This window comes from Pinus tabuliformis, chromosome 1_1 (assembly GCF_031772625.1).
Source record: "Pinus tabuliformis cultivar Carrire ecotype Pingquan chromosome 1_1, CPIR1, whole genome shotgun sequence".
Taxonomy (NCBI): domain Eukaryota; kingdom Viridiplantae; phylum Streptophyta; class Pinopsida; order Pinales; family Pinaceae; genus Pinus; species Pinus tabuliformis.
In genome coordinates this window covers 922,869,627-922,887,385 of record NC_142297.1, presented here as the reverse complement: position 1 = coordinate 922,887,385, position 17,759 = coordinate 922,869,627, and the positions used below count along the sequence as shown (strand labels likewise).

The 17,759-nt window shown below is 38.8% G+C and overlaps 1 protein-coding gene and 1 long non-coding RNA gene across 2 annotated transcripts; one reads left to right on the top strand and one right to left on the bottom strand.

Annotated features, from left to right (window-relative positions):
- Positions 1 to 2,468: 2,468 nt before the first annotated feature.
- LOC149217447 (uncharacterized) lies at positions 2,469 to 2,908 on the bottom strand. Its single transcript, XR_016250678.1, has 2 exons — positions 2,820 to 2,908; positions 2,469 to 2,713 (listed from the first exon to the last, which is right to left on the bottom strand). It is a non-coding gene; the product is annotated as an uncharacterized LOC149217447 (long non-coding RNA).
- Positions 2,909 to 15,025: 12,117 nt separating this feature from the next.
- On the top strand, positions 15,026 to 17,759 carry LOC149217446 (uncharacterized). The gene is made up of 2 exons (XM_089390215.1): positions 15,026 to 15,148; positions 16,893 to 17,759. The coding sequence occupies exons 1-2, from the start codon at positions 15,026 to 15,028 to the stop codon at positions 17,757 to 17,759; spliced, it is 990 nt and encodes a 329-aa protein (XP_089246341.1).

Below are 17,759 nucleotides of genomic sequence, written 5' to 3'. Positions count from 1 at the left end.
ATTGTGTCTTTTTCAAAAAAGTTATATAGAGTCCCTCATAGCAAAGACCATGCAAGAGGGCCTACTTTGGAAATCTTGTTATAATTTTAAACTTAAAACAAATGAGAAGAATGATTGCTTGATGTTAAATTAAAAACTACTTTGAGGCAGAGTAGAGGAGAAGTACAGCAACTCTACATCAAGAATGATTTGTTGTGGGTTGGCTTAGGTAAAGAATGATACTAACTGATTTTAGACTAAAATTTGTCATAAAACAATACGCATAAAATATTTACATTATATAATGATTTGTTGTATATCAAATGTTGTTGAACAAAAGACAAAATAACATGATATAGATTACATAAGCATGTCATAAGAGCAAATACATTATTGTATTGCTATTATTACTTTTGCATATGAGGAGGTAGCCCGAAGGGGAAAAGAAAACATTATATTTTTTTGTAATTAGGTTGAACTGAGGTTGGGACCACTTAGTCTATTGGATGGAAGAGCTAATTACCCACTAGTGGGATGTTATAACTAGGAGCTTGGAACACCATTTGAGATAGTTTAATTCCCCCAAAAGTGAATTCCATCCTTAACCCCTCTTCACCCCTCCTCATAAGAGACCTAGTGAAAACTAAAAGCTATCATGAAGCACAAAATAAAAATTATATTATTACTCATGAGAAAAATTCAAGAAGTCAAATTCATTTTTTTTATCAAATTCTGAAAAGAGTTTCCACCCATAAAAATCTGAATGTCCACACTTAATGATTGTGTCCATTAACTAGGCTACTTATATTGGATTTGGTCGAAACACTACAAACAATGAGTATTCTAAATAGGCAATTACTAGAGAAATCTACAATGGTTGATGAGTTTTTCATAGAGAGTAGATATATTTAAAATAACTTTCAAAATCTGATTAAATGATGAGAATTTTTATAAGATAGATACTTTTTCCATTAGTTGAGGTTATTAGTCCCTGCCTGGGACTATTAGCGATCGATCGATCGTTGACCGAGCATTAGTTTATACTTTGACCGATTTTTTTCAGTGATTTGGCATTTTAACCTAAGTTTAATGCTCCCAATTTCATTCAACAAACTTTTAAGCAAAGTTTTTGGTTCGGAAAACAATTGAGGTCTTATTACAGCCTTCACGTCGCCCGATGCAAAAATATTGACGCAATATCATCTTATCCAAAGTAGGCTGTGGAGGCAAAGTTTGCAATATGATCTTATCCTAAGTAGGCTGGTTGAAGCGGCAAGTTATTTTATCCAAACTTTGGTTGCCGACTTCCACAACACATCATATAGGCAAGCCACAACACGTCGGGCAATAACACGAATTTTGCATGGCAGTAGCCACTTGTCTTCAGTTGGCCACTTGTCTTCAGTTCTTCTTCAATTCTAAATGCTATATGGCAGCGTGCTCGCCCTTTTGCAGATTTCTCAAATACTTCTCAAATACTATATGGCAGTCGGCCTTCCTAACCTGCTGCAGTGCTACTAATCAATTTGCAGAAGAAAAGCAGAGAAAGACAAGAGCTCGGTTGTTTCTCCGGTTAATCTGCGCCTGTAGGTACAATTTAGAAATTGAATTATATTTTTTTGTCAGCTTGGTTTGTTATGCTTCTTCAAAATTGTTTTCATTATAAAAATGATTACAAGTAATCAGTAACAAAAAAATAAATTTCCCTAATCAAATTTGCTAGAATGCTAACCTGCTGCAGTGCTGCTAATCAATTTGCAGAAGAAAAGCAGAGAAAGACAAGAGCTCGGCTGTTTCTCCGGTTAATCTGCGCCTGTAGGTACAATTTAGAAATTGAATTATATTTTTTTGTCAGCTTGGTTTGTTATGCTTCTTCAAAATTGTTTTCATTATAAAAATGATTACAAGTAATCAGTAACAAAAAAATAAATTTCCCTAATCAAATTTGCTAGAATGCTAACCTGCTGCAGTGCTGCTGGAAATTAATGATAAATCACCTCTGTGGAAGCCGCGTGCAGAAGACTGGTACTGATATTCTGATGGTCATTCAACACGCTCTCCTTGAGCTGAAGGTGAGAGCTAAAATCATTGACAGTCATTCTAATATACAGAGAGTAGTCGGTAAGGGTTATTTTCCATTAAATATCAGGTAAGAAAACTATTTCTTTTCCATGGATAAAGAGCTTGCCGCACTCGGCCATAAACTAGCATCTCGCCTTGAAATTTCATAATCAAACTATAGCACAGGTAGACAAATGAGTTCGGAGAACAACACCCATGAAAACAATTAGGATGCAACTTCCTTAACCATATCATTACGCAGATAACAAGCCAACCCAGAACAGGTTGAAGTAAAAATAAATAATCTGAACAACAAGAACGGCATGACCGTGACAATAAATCATTCATATATTAACATTCGAGACTGAAAACGTGTCTCCATTTGACATAGTCTGGTGGTAGGACGAGAAAAACAGTTAAAACTTGGGTTCACACAGCTAGGGTCTACTGCTGACCTTGTAACCTCATATGCCGAGCTAAGCCAACAAGGGTTTAGGGCAAACCCAGTTTGCAATAGGACCCAGAATGTATCAAAACTCAGTTTGCAATAAAACCTACTATGTATCAAAACCCAGTTTGCAAACGCCTTCGGCTCATGTAGTACCCGGTAAGGAGACTAGATAAGTTTCAATTCAGATCTCTAGCTTTTGCTCCGTCTTGCAACCCAAAATTTCTACCTCGCCAAGATTTAAAGACCAAAGATCAACATCGATACTTCTGCAAGAAATGTAAATTGATACAATAACTTAAAAACCCTAGGATGAGGACAAAGACCTTACCTGAGATGCAAATCACGTCTAGGGTTGCCCCCGCATGGCTGTGCATGGTGTAGGAGTCCATAATTCTGTAGAGACCAGGCCCATCGATAAGTAAAGGCATCAACCAGAGAAGTAAACCCATTATCTATGCACAAAATGACCATGTCAAATGATAAGATAGAGCAGAAAGCAACGATAACCCAATATAGTGTATGCCGAGGAGATAGACGTGCAGTGGAGACATCAGAAAACCTGAAACAACCTCACCCGTCCGATGACGAACAAGAATAGTATCTGTAGATGAAGATCAAGTACCGAGGCTAGGAGGGCCAGCTGGCGATAAATGCAAGCTCCGTGGCAAAAATGAAAGGTGGCGCATGCAGAGAAGAATACGTGGTAATGGTGATAAATGCAAGGGGTGCATGGAAACTAAATATGTGGTTATAAAATTGAAGAAATTGAAACCGTGTATATAACTTTGAAGGAAGATGCACTTAGAATATGTTGAATATGTTGGGATAAAATGGAAAAGATACAAAACCAAGAAATTTTGAAGGCATATAAACTTTGGATATAAGTGCGAGATGTGGAAAAATATGTTTCGAATGGAGCGAAGCCTGCAATAAGAGCTCAAAACCTTTCGCCCAATCAAAACTCATGAAAATAAAAAGTAAGTAATTTTAAATTTGAAATTTTATTGAAACATTGGTTAAACTGTACCATATGAAAAAAGTCAAAGCAATTAATATACCGTCAAACATCTATCGATCGGTGGATAGAACGCTCTCTGTACTGGTCGTGCTAATTGAAGGACCTGTCTGGGAAGATGGCAATGGCTCTAAACAATTCAAAAACCAGAAATTCTCCAGAGAACAAATTACACACTGAATTTGCAACGCCATGCAGTCAACGCCATGCAGACATCAAGATCTTTCAGGTAAGGTAGCAAGTTTGTTAGACGAAGGCAGGTTTTTAGCGAAACAAAAAGCTTAGACATGTTGCACAAAGCATTTGTATTGCCCCGGCAGGGACTACCAGCTGCATGCAGCACTTGTTTATATTAGATTCAGTCGAAACACCACAAAAAATGATTTTGCAATCTATTTTAAGTAATTATAAATACGTAATTCTTAGAGAGATCTACAATAGTTGATGCATTTTTCATCTAGAGTAGATATATTTATAATAAATTTCAAAAGTTGATTAAAAGTTAAGAGGTTTTCTAAGACAGATAAGAAGCTAGTCACATTCAAAATTACTTTGAAGTAAACATGGTTACAATTTAGAACGAAATCAAAAGAAAATCGACCACCACAATATGGAGGCATTCAATGTGAAAAACAAAGATTATTAGAGATGTTAATAGATTGAAACCCAAAGGAATACCAACAAGACCAACCTAGAATTGGAAATTTGGGAAGAAGGTTGTAATATACATTGTTGAAAGGAAACAATGGAATTCACAAAGATATATATGCACGATCAAAGTTCACAGTAAAACAACTATTGCTCTATAACTTGATCACGATAAATAAATTCATAAACCAAAAAGGTATCTGTAAAGATTTAATCTCTTGGACCTTACTTAATTCATAAACCAAAAAGGTATCTGTAAAGATTTAATCTCTTGGACCTTACTTCCTTTAAAAGTCTTAAAACAGAGTGTAAAACAACATTGCATCTAATTTACTATAAAAAAGGATAGGGACAAAATTATTGATGGCTAATTAACATTATTTTACTAGCATCTTGGTTGACATTCAAAAATGTGATTCTTTGTAATACTCATCATGAAAATTTCAATTAGATTTTTGAATAAAAGAGAAAGAAAGAAATAACGGAGATCACAAAAACATCACCTGGATAATTTTATCCCACCTTAGGATTCCATGGAGATTCCTACCCTCTACCCCATCTCGAGTCATGGAATATGTTCATGTTGGACTCTAGTATATCATCCCTACCAACCCTAAGTTATATATGTCCCGTGTTGATGTCCATACCACCTCACAACAAAACATAATCAAATTTTGTTAGGTAAACATGACTCAAGATATAGTCAATTTGACCAGGGTAAATATTAGTGGTTTTTTGGGCACATGGTATAGTGTACCCATGGTATTGCATGTAATGGAGCCTATAAAAGGTTGGTAAGACTTTATTTTCTTGTAGGTGAGGGATGTGACTGGTGAATGGTCACTTGGCTAGGTTGGGTAGGGTTTTGGCCAAGGCTATTGAAATTTCATTGGGTTGGGTTTTTCCCCAGATTTGGGGTTTTCTTGGATAAGAATTTGTGTTTATGGTTTATGATTGTTGATGGTTATTGTTCCTCTCTATAAATCTCCATAATTATTTTATGTTCTCTGGTAAATTCTTAACAATTGGTATCAGAGCCCAAAGTTGGCTTCAAAGGGACGCTTCTATTCCCAAAGGTTAATGGGCCTAGTGGATGGGTAATATGGGTATGGATATGTAGTGGATATACATGACTTGGGGGTTTCAAACAAGCGATGTGATGTTTTTTGGGAATTAATGATTCAAATAGATTGGCCACAAAGTAGTTGGAGTTTGGGCTATGCTGTAGGTGGTAAAAAGGAAGCAGATTGTTGATGCATACATTGTGTGAAGGAGTCAACAGAGGCAGCACAACATGAAAACAACGCTGGAAATGGTGTAACATGGTCTTTGCTTGGATTCACTTGTAGTGAGAGTTGCAATGAGAACATAAGGAAAAGTGTCTAGGGTATTTCTAGAAACAACAAACTCAACGAGAGCAAGGTGAGAGGATATGTATGGAAAACAACAACAACAACAACAAAAATTATTATTATAAGGGAGTTAATTATTGCATGTAAATGGGCATACTGGTGTAAGACCTGGTAAGGAATGTGTACCCCTGGGTAAATCACCGCTAAAGTCTGGGTTAGACCTAGCCGGGTTAAAAAATACCTTGGGTAAAAAACGTTGAAGGGAGTAAGGGCTAAAGTGAGTGGGATTGTCTCACTTAGCAAGTTTGGCTAGATTTAGTCAAGGAAGCCCCAAATCAAGTTTAAGGGGGGAAGTGTTAGGTAAACTTGACTAAGGTTAGAGTCAAATTTGACCAGGGTAAATAGTAGTGGTTTTTACGCACATGGTATAATGTACCTACGATATTATTTCCCATGGTATTGCATGTAATGGATTCTATAAAAGGCTGGGAAGAATTCATTGTTATGTAGGCTAGGGATGTGAGCAATGAAGGCTCACTTGGCTTGGTTGGCGAGGGTTTTGGCCAAGGCTAATGAAATTTCATTGGGTTGGGTTTTTCCGTGGATTTTGGGTTTTCTTGGATAAACATTTGTGTTTATGGTTTATGATTGTTGCTAGTTATTGTTCCTCTCTGTAAATATCCATAATTAATTTATGTTCTACAGTAAGTTCTTAACAAAAATAGGCTAGTTGTCACTGGTAAAAAACAACACAAACAAATTATTTTTATGCACGTAATTGGATTCAGTCAATCTTCCCTTAGTGTTACTTGTCAATACTTAAATTCAAAAGAATGAAAGGAACTCGCTTGAATGGTTCATGAGGCACAATACTTGCCAAGGTTTTGCAAATGGGGTAGCAAGCTAAATGGGCTTGATTGTGGGGAAAACTCCATAATTAAGTGTGCTTGAGTCAGAGGCGATCTGGGATGGGTGACCTCCCGGATATTATTTTAAATTATTATTTTTAATAAAGATGGTTATATAATATTTAAAAAAGATAAAATAAATTATTTTTAAATAATAATTTTATATTTTATATTATGAAAAATATGTAATTAAAATAATATATATATATATTAATCATTATTTTTAGTAATGATAGTTATATAATATTTAAAAAAAGTAAAGTAAATTATTTTTAAATAATAATTTTATATTTTATATTAAGAAAAATATGTAATTAAAATATGTGGCTAGTTGCATTGAAATCTTTTTATTAAAATTTGAAACAAGTACATTTAAATAAAAAATTGTTAATATGTCAAAGAAGAATATAATTGATTTGTTAAATACTCAAAATAATTATATTCAAGTATTTCTTAAGTGAGTGTATTCTCAAAATTTCAAGGTTGCGAGCATGAAGGAGGTTGTAGGGGTGAGAAGCACCATTGATGGATGTGACTCTGAGAGCATTATAGCGATCAAGGATGAAGAATGATGTGCAACAACCACTAAGACTAAACCTTACCTACATGTAATAAAAAGAACTTATCATAATATTTAAAATAATTTTGTTAAATATTATTTATTTAATTATATTTATTTTCATTTATAATAAATATATTTTATTTACCATAATTATATTTATATATTTAAAATATTCTTTAAATAATTTTTTGAAATATATAAATTTTTTGAGAAGATTTCTTCCGCGGCCAAAGAAATCTTCTAAAAAATTTGATATCGATCAGAAGCTTAAATTCAACAATATAAACTTTTTTCCAAATATTTATATATAAAATATTATTTTAAATAAAATACAAACAACATCATATTCTAAATCAATACTAACATTTTATCTTTTAATCATCAAATTTATTTATTATATTTTAATTTATTACTTAAATATTAAAAAATATCCAAAATAAAATTATTTAAATTTATACATATATTTCTCACACTATTTTTTTTTTTATATTTTAATTTAATAATTTAGTGATCCATTTGGAATCTCATCGACAAATTCATCATTCTTGGAAATAGTTTTTTCAATGGCTTTCAATTCTCTGGAGTCTATTGAGAAAGAAGAAAGGACAAAATGCTAATTAAGAAAGGAATTTGCGGGAGAAAGAGTTTCGTTACTCGTGCATATACCAGGGGTGTTCTACAAAACTTACATAGGAAAAACCAAATACACAATACACTAATTAAATAAAGTATTTGTCTTCCCAAAACAAACACGGATTGTATATGGAAAAACAAAAAGGAGTTGTCTATAATGCGACTTTTTGAGATTCCGGTGACGGAATCCGGCGGAAGAAATTGAGATGAAATCATGATTTGTTGCAGTTAAAATGGTTTTTTAACTGCATATTCGGATTCAGCACCCTGAAAAACCCCTGGGACGGTTTCATTGTGCAGAAATTAGCTATCAAACTTGGATTCCAATAAATTACTGCCGGATTTTCACCGGAAAAAATCGCCGGAAAGGCTTTCAAAAAGTCGCGTTAAAGACTACTGCAAACAAAAAACGCAGTACACTATTTAAATAAAGTATTTGTCTTCCCAAAACAAACACGGATTGTGGATGGCTTCCCTTTGCTGCTGAAATTTCCTCCACACTACCGTGATTAAATCCCACTTTAAGATATGATGGGAAGCTTCTCTATCATGGAACATGTTAATAATGGTAGAGAAGAATGAATGAATGGAAGGAATTTTAACGCCCATGACATTAGAAATAGTTTATAAGATTATTATTATTTTTTTTGTGGTTTGTAATTCAAATTTTTTTATTATTCAAATTAATGACGAGTTGATTTAAATTTCTAAGAGTCTTTTCACTCAAATAGTCTATAGGACTATTTATTTCTTTACTTTGCACTTTTTGCAATTCAATCTTTTTATTACTTAATTTAATGATGAGCTGATCCAAACTTCTAAGAGTCTCCTCACTCAAAAGACAATGCTAAGGAATTGATGTTAAGGTATTGTTGTAACTATCTCTGAAGGAACTGATGTTAATCTATTGTTGTAACTATCTCTGATGTCTCTGAAAGCATCACATTCCAAAATGAAATGTTTTTCCGATTCAAGTGCAAAAAGTACACACCTATTCTTCCCAAGCTTCTTTAAGTCTTTTCCACCGACCTGCCCCAGAAGTGCAAAAAGTAAACACCTGTTCTTCTCAAGCTTCTTTAAGTCTTTTCCACCGACCTGTTTCGCACCGAAGTTGATGCGAGTTAGTTCTTAATTGAGCAATAAGAATTTTACTCTCCATGAAATGCTAGCTCCAAAGTAATCTTTTTGTTGGAGATCACAAGTGGGGTTGAAATCTCAACCATGATTTATTTCTTTCACTCATTCCTTCATTGAAGATAACTTTAGGCTATCTACCTTCTCCCATTTGTTCAATTCCTTTTAGGTACTCTGCTTCTCAACCTCTATTTTGAAGAGCATATAATGCTTTCCACCCTCCTAAATTTCTCTTCTTTCTATAGTCCCCCCAATTAAGCTTGTTGTTGAAATCAATCGTGAGGTACTTGTATTCATTGACTTCTTCAAGAATGTTGCCTTCAAAGAAGAACGTATAATGGCTTTACTTCTTTTTGTTTGAGAAAATCATTATTTTGATCTCGCCGGTATTGACTTGCATCCCCACTGCTTTACAAAACTTCTCAAGGGCATATAGGTGCATGTGCAATTCCTGCGCTGATTTAGCAATCAATACAAGGTCAGTGGCATATAAAAGAAGCTTTATCACAAAGCCCGCTCCCGCCCCCCACCAAACACCATCCCCACCTTGCAGATTTAGTCACTCTTCCAATTTATCAATATATAAACAAATCCCCACCTTGCATATTTAGTCACTCTTCCAATTTATCAATATATAAACAAAAAAGAGTAGGGGATAAAGGGTAGCCTTGCTTGACTCCGATGTCACTTCTAAAGCTTTCTGAAATGTCTGAAGTTCTAATTTTGACTTTCACTTCTTCATAAAACCTATGGACATGAACTATATAATGCAAAAGAATTTCAAGTTCTTCCATTCTACTCCACAATTTATCTCTAGAGATGGTGTCAAATGCCTTTTTGAAGTCAATAAAGAAACAAGATACTTCTTCTTTTGCCCCCCAAACATTTTCAATAATGTGTCTCAACCTGATACCATGATCTACTCTAGAATGTTTCCGCGTAAAATGTGCTTGGCCTTTTGCCCTCTTTTCTTTTACTTTTGCGCACTTATTGATTCTATTTTCTAACATGGTGCTGAAGAGCTTTGCAAACAAAGGATTTATCATAATGGTTATGTAGTTGGAAGGATTATTAATGTCTCCATTTTTAAAAAGGCATATTGCTAGACTAGTTGTCTAATCTCTTGGGAATCCTTACAGAATGGCCTTGTTGAATATTTCTGTGATGTCCATTGAAAGAATGTTCATTCCCCACTTTAGATATTATGCTTGAAGTTCAACCAAGTCCTTTGCCTTTCCTTTTTTCAACTTCTTAATTCATGCCTCCCCTTCTTGTAATATGAAAAGCTTTGTAGTTGTGTTGATCCTGGGAGGAGGCTCATCCTGTGATTCTCTCATAGAGTTGTCTTGCATAGTCAAACCATTGTTTGGCTATAATATTATTTTCAATTTGCTTCTTCCTTGGTTGAAGTTCCTGCCAAAAAAGTTTTAGGTTATTCTTTCCTAGATATATTAACTCTTCTCGCCTTGTTTGCATGAACTCATCTTTTTTCCTTTTTAAAATCTGTTCATATAACTTTATATTCATCTTCTCCTCGCCTGCCTTTTTCAAGGTTTCCCTTGCCATTTTGCATTCCTCATCAAACCAAGCATTTACAGGAAAACAATTTGATTCAAATTTCCTATTTTTTACTTTTTTGCACTTCTAAAGTGCACTCTAAATTATATTTGTTAACTAAGTGATTCACATACACTATCACCACTATAACTAAATGACCACTATAACTAAACGATTCACATATATTCATGTCAATTTAATAAGTTGAATATCACACTCATAACAAATTCTCAATTTCACAATTTACAAAAATAAAAATTATAAAATTGGTATAAACTATTGTTGATAATAATGTTTCTATAATTTTCGCTAACTTGAACAGCTCTGAGCGCTGCACCCGCCCCAGCTCGGCCCCTTCGGCCTTTCCAGATCCCAGTGCATGAGCCCGATCAGTCGAGGATCTGTGATCGAAGACTGCGATCAGATCTGTGCGCTGCTCCACGTTCCAGATTTCAGACCCCTGCGCATTCCTGACTGCTTGTGAGACCAATCAGTTGAGGATCTGCCCAAGCAAGGCCCACTGGTCATGGAGGATTGATCTTCGCCTGTTAAGTCAGATCTAGCGCCCATGGAGGTGCTGGGCATCTCCCAGGCCCCTCCCTCTCCTCCTCCGTCGACGATTTCCTCAGCTGAGGCATTCAGTCGGCTTCTGGATGGGCTACCCAAGAAGAAAAATGTAGAAGCGGCGAAATTCGTCAAGAAGCTCGACGATATCCCTGAGATCTCTCTACCTCCAGAAACCCCGATCCAGGTTGCTCTGTCCCTGTCCGAGCGGGCTCTCATAGGCCAGTTTACTGGTCTATGGCCATCTCCCAAGTCAACAGAGAGTTGGGTCAAAAGAAACTGGTCGCCGCTGATCAAAGAAAGTGTGACCTCATATTTTCTGGGACGAGGATTCTTCCTCTTTAAATTCACCTCCAAAGACGATAAAGAGTTGATCTTCCGAAATGGTCCTTACTTTATGGGCCCCCAGGGTATGTATCTAAACAAATGGACTCCTGACTTCGATCTAGCAGTAGACATACCCAAAGCTGTCCCGGTATGGGTTAGGCTTCCCAACCTCCCAGTTCATTGCTGGAACTAGGATTCTTTGATGCATATTGGAAATGCCCTGGGGAAATTCATAGACCGAGCGAACAGTAAGGATCAATACGACTGTGCAAGGATCTGCGTTGAGGTGGATCTGGAGGAGGGGCTTCCGGAGGCCATCAAACTCAAAGTAGGAAGTTGGACGCATGTGCAGAAGCTAGACTATGAACAATTGCCCTTCAAATGCCGGAAATGCCAGGTTTATGGGCACTTTGCCAGAAACTGCCCAACGGTCAATGAAGCAGCTCAAGGGAAGGAGGCCGGCTGGAATCAAGTTAAAAGATCCAAAATGTCTTCCAAGACCCAGAAGCCGGGAGGAACTACCGACAAAGGCCCCCAGCAGGATCCGGCTCAGCAGATCCAACAGTCCCAGCCCAAGTTCACCCCAGAGAACAGGTTCGATCCTCTTAGCTCCCAACTAGAGGACTCCCATGAAGTGGTAGTTCAAAATCCAGAGTCCCCAGACAAAGGTTCCCAACCCCCCAACTTTAAAGACACAGGAGCCGCAAAAAGCTCAAAGGAAACCCCTGATGTAGTCGAGGAGGAGGATCAAGAATCAGAAAAATCGGAGGAGGAAGGAGAAACAGGAGAATCCCAATCCTCTGTAAGGAGATCTACAAGAGGGCGCAAAACAGATCGAGAGAAAAGAGAGAACGAAACGTACAAAGACAAACTACAGGGCAGTCAACCAACATTGGAGAAGCTGTTAGCAAAAAAGCCGAAGATGGTAAGAAATCAGTATCAAGGCTCCAAGGGAGCCCAACCAAGCAAAGGTAAATAATGAAGATAATCTCCTGGAACTGTAGGGGTATGGGAATCAAAATCAAAGAAGAGGCTATACGAAATCTAATAAGAATAGAGGCCCCCGACATACTCCTTCTCCAGGAAACTACGATGGAGGAGCCAGATTTTCTTCAGGTAAGCAAAAAACTTTGGAAAAAGAGTAATGCAATAGTTGTCTCAGCCTGAGGAGCCTCTGGAGGGTTGGGTACTCTTTGGAACGAAAGCAGGTTTTCGCTGGTGGCAGAGGCATCAAATACCCACTGGGCGATGTTAAAGATGCAGCATCTAATTACAAAATAAATTTTTTGTCTTTTCAATGTTTATGTTCCGGTCAACGCTGGAGAAAAAAAGATTTGCTGGGACTCCTTAAGGCAGCAAGCAGATCTGGGCAATCTGGAAAATGTCATCATAGCAGGTGACCTGAACATCACTCTACACTCTTCTGAAAAGCGAGGAGGCTGCATTGTGCGAGACCCGGCAAGGGAATGAGTAGAGGATCTCCTCCAAGACTGGGATCTGCTAGATATCAAGCCTGCCTCAGGTAAGTTCACTTGGTCCAATAAAAGAATAGGTCCTGGCCATATTGCAGCAAGGCTGGATAGATTCTTGGTGCATAGCTCCTTTCTTCTACTTGGCCTAGACGCTAGCATGCACATTCTCCCTTGTAGCGCCTCTGATCATAAGCCAATCAAGCTAATCCTTCGAGCTCACGCTGACCTTGGCCCCATTCCCTTCAAGTTTAGCCCTTTGTGGATCAAGGAACCCATCTTCTTGCAGATTGTCAAAGAAAGCTGGTCCCAGCCTGTTAGTGGATCTCCATTTCATATTTGGGAAGAAAAACTCAGGAGATTGAAATCAGCCCTAAAGTGCTGGGCCAAATCTTTTGTCAATCCAACAGCTGAAAGGAAAAATATCCAAAGCCTGCTTGAAGCCCATCAATTGATCACAGAAAAGGCATATATATCTAGAGAAATCTTAGACAAAGAGGTTCATCTCCAACAGCATTACCATAAATCTTGCCTGGCCGAAGAGGAAACATGGAGGATCAAATCGCGCTATCTTTAGCTAAAGGCAGGCAACATAAATACCTCATTCTTTCACAAACAAGCTGAAGTTAGGAAAGGTTTCAATTTTATAACTGAAATTAAGGAAGCTGCCACCATACACAAAGACTTTGCAAGCATTAAACATGCGGCCCATCAACATTTCAAATGCATGTATAGTGAAGAGACGAATATGAATCAGAACTTTTGTTTGCTGGATGGGGTACCCACTTCAATAACTGCTGAGATGAACCGCCATCTAGAAAACAAAGTCACAATGGAAGAATTCAAAAGGGCCCTCTATGCCATGAACCCAGATAAATCCCCAGGCCCTGATGGTTTTTCCGCCTCTTTTCTCCAAACCTGCTGGCACATAGTGGGGAAAGATTTATATAAAATGGTTCAAAAATCGCAGGCTTGCTAGAAACTAGGAGGAAGCACTAACTCCTCTTTTCTTGCTCTCATTGCCAAGGAAAAGGGAGCCAACTCCTTCAATAGGTTTTGCCCCATATCCCTATGTAACATTGGCTACAAGCTGATCACAAAAGTTATTGCTAACAGGTTGAAGCATATACTTCCTAAAATCATTCCAGAGAACCAAGGAGGCTTCATCCACGGAAGGCATTTGGTGGACAACTTCACACTAGTCCAAGAGGCAATTCTATCAAGTCAGCAGCGCAAAGAACAAGGTATGGCTATCAAACTGGATCTAGCAAATGCCTTTGACCGAGTTAATCATAGTTTTCTTTTGAATGTGTTGAAAAAATTTGGTTTTGGGGTGAGATTTATCAATTGGATCCGGGCTTGCATCTCGGAACCATGGATCGCTCCTTTAGTCAATGGTAGATCTGCAACTTTCTTCAAAGCTACAAGAGGACTAAGACAGGGCTGTCCCATGTCTCCTCTGCTATTTGTTATTCAAGCTTCAGTTCTTAGTTTCCATCTAAACAAAAAAATGCAAGAGCAGGAGATTTCAGGGATATCCATAGCGAGGGGGGTCCAAAACATAAATCATGCCTTATTTGAAGATGACACTCTACTTCTTGGGACAGCTTCGATCCACTCAGCCAAAAGATTTAAAGAGATGCTCGATGAGTATTGTATGGAGTCTGGTAGCAACCTCAACAAGGGTAAGTGCCATACTTACTGCTGGAACACCTCGCCCTCTTTGTTCAATATCATCACCAGATGTCTAGGATTTGCAGCTTCCTCAGAATGGACATCGTTCAAGTATCTGGGTCTACCTATTTTCCTCAAGCGCACCTATAGCAGGGACTGGATGCCGCAAGTAGAAAAATTTAAAAGCAAACTCCAGGCATGGGGAGCAAATTGGCTAAATATGGCAGGCAAGACAATTCTCATTAAAGTCGTCCTTAGCAGCCTCCCATTATACCAATTCTCTGTGCTTCTAGCGCCCATTGGTATACTCCAGAAAATGGATCAATACATTAGAAACTTCTTTTGGAAAGGGGGTAAACACAATGAGAGAAGATTCCTGCTTGTTAAATGGGAGACTGTTCTCAAACCTAAGATGGAGGGTGGGCTCAATTTCAAGAAGCTTCCTCAGCAGAACATAGCAATGGGAGCCAAGCTCCTCTGGAGATTAATTGCGCCTAAACCAGGCTAGGCACAGACAACACTCTGGAGAAAATACCTCAAAGGCACGAGATTGAGATGTTTAGATGGACCTTTACCTCAAGGAGCCTCGCCGATCGTCAACCTCTGCTCCAAAGCTGCCCCGTTGATTCAATCCAAAGCCTACTGGATTCCCGGAAATGGGAAAAAAATAAGCATATGGAATGATTGTATCATGGATCGCGAGCCTATAGGAGATTGCCCAAAGGTGAAATCGCTGAAAGAATGGTTGACGGTAGTCGGGAAAACTAAGCTGTGGGACATATCCGCATGGAATGAACGCAATGGGCAGGCTGGAGTCTGTCGGATCCGCCTTCAGACCTCCACCAAGAGACCGTCCACATCTATGAATTATTGAACGGAATTGCACCCACGTGCATCAATAGGAAAGATAGGCGAGGCTGGGGCGATCAGTCGGCCAAATATACAGTAGCCCAGGGATATGCGTGTGATCAGGTGCTCATGTCCTATGTGTCGTAAAATGCTCAAAAATGAAAGTGCTTAGAACTGGTTCAAAATTGAACAACTGGAAAGTGCTCGTCCTCCTGATTCCGGCGCCGCGAACGGTTCAAAAAACGGTCGCTGTATGAGAAAGTTATGCCAAAAACAAAATCGCCCAATAACCCTTAATTTTTGAATTTTTCAAAAAAAATTAAAAAAAAAGAATATTCCACAAAATATTCCTTGGAATATTCCTTTTTGGGCAGCCAATCACAGGTTGCCACGTGGCAGGCCCGGAGGCTGCCACGTGGCCTGGGTGATGTCAGCAAATGTATGTTGGAGCGCATTTTAAAATTTTTGGGAGTTCTAAGTATTGAACCCGCGACCTATAGTTTGCAACAACCACGCCTTACCAACGTGCCACCGGGGTTACATGTGTTATATGGGTGGCGGAAACGTTTTATAAAATTTAAATTTACTTTGGGCGGGGCCCGAAGGGGGCCAGCCCCTAAGGACCAGCCCCCATACATGTGACCTCCGCCATAAAACCGTGGGCCTAGACCCTTAACCGCCGGCGCGGAATCCCATGCAAACAGCCAACCCGAAATTTTGGTCACATGCCCATTAATCACAAGCAGTTAGACTGGCGGAAATTTTGGTGGAGCGCCAAATTTGGGTGGACCCGCCATATTTGGCGGGCCTAACTGGCCCCAACTAAAGTTATCTGGAGTTTTTGTAGGGGCAGCTGGCAGTTGGGAGTAAATGGCCATAACTTTGGCTAGGAAAGGCGGTTTTGGACAATTTTTTTTTTTTTTTGGGTATTTTCGACCTTCTGAAGCCATTGGCACAGGTCTTACAGCCATCTGAGGTCATTTGCAGAGGTTTTGGAGCCGTGGAAGTTCTAGGAGCCACCGGGGCCCAATATTGGGAGAAATGTATAGGGTTGCAGGTATCCATTGGAGGTGAACCAGTAGTCAATCTTGAAGGATTCAATTGTTCTGAATCCGTTTTTGCAGTCTATTCCACCTGTAGAGACTTCTATTCAGTTGTATATTCATTTTGAGCATTTAATTAAAACGAGGAAAGGCCCATTTGGGAACCTTGGACCCAGCAGACGTAGCCCAGGAGGGGTGAACTGCTTCATCAACTTCTTTTGCATATGTGGTTGATTTATTTTGCAGAACAAATTCGTTTTAGTGTGTTAAACAGTAAAAGGAAATAAATCTGCTATACTTAAATGGGTCATGAACAGCTGAAAATTTCATTTGTTTTTTTTCTGCAAGACATGGACATCTTTTAAACATGTATATTACTGAATTGAATACCTTGCAAACCATTTACAAGTAGTTTCAAATTCAGATCAGCGTGCCTTGCTGCAATCCCAAATGTGCCTCCAGACCCGGCCCCGTGGAAGACAGTCTGGGGCATCTCCATGCTGCCAAAATTTGATTTTTTTTTGTTGGCTTTTATGCCACAGGAAAATATTAACCGAAGATAAACTCCAGAGGCGCGGCTTCTACGGACCGTCCAGGTGCTCCTTGTGCTAAGACTTTGAGGAATGCGCCACGCATCTGATTCTCAATTGCAAGTTCTCCATTCAGGTCTGGAGAGAACTGATGGACTATTGGAACCCCAGATTCGAGCTTCCTGCCGCCATAATAGATCTGTTCGCCACTTGGAAAACCTGCTATCTCGGGCCCTCTCCCAAAAATAAAGTGATCAAAGCGGCCTGGGCATCACTGCTTAAAATTTGCTGCTGGCAGCTATGGCTAGAGCGCAACAGCAGAATCTTCAGGAACATCCAACACAATGCCAAGACGGTGGCGGCCAAGGTAAAGATTCAATTAAAAGAATGTTTGGGAGAACATAAAGATGACTCTAACCTCACCCAGCTAGACAGAGATTGGGGGTCCTCCTTGAGCCTGCATTTTCATCAAAATATCAGAAGCATGGCTCCTCCTGAGGAATGGCAAATAAGGGGGAAAGGTAGCGAGGATTTTCAAAACTGGATCCTCAAGCAAAAGGTGCACTCCCTCTTCTTTGATGGGGCAGCAAAAGGTAATCCGGGCAACGCTGGAGCAGGGGGAGTAATTAAAAACATTGACGGTGCAGAGATCCTCCACTTTTCCTGGGGTCTAGGAATCAATTCCAGCATCCAAGCTGAGGCATTTTCCCTCTACCAAGGACTCAAGCAGCTCTTGAAGCTGGAAATCAAGGGGGCTAATATCCTTGGGGATTCCGACGTGATCATCAAAATCATGGTGACTAACTCTACTCCACGGGATTTAAAATTAGCAAGGCTGATCCAAAGAATCAGAAGCATGGCAAAGCTGTTCCAAAATCTGAAATACTATCATGTGCTGAGAGCCAACAACAAGGAGGCAGATCTTGAAGCCAATAAAGCTGCACAGCTATCAGCCGGGGCAATGAAAAGAGACGGGGAAGAAGCATGGGTCCCAATTCCTTAA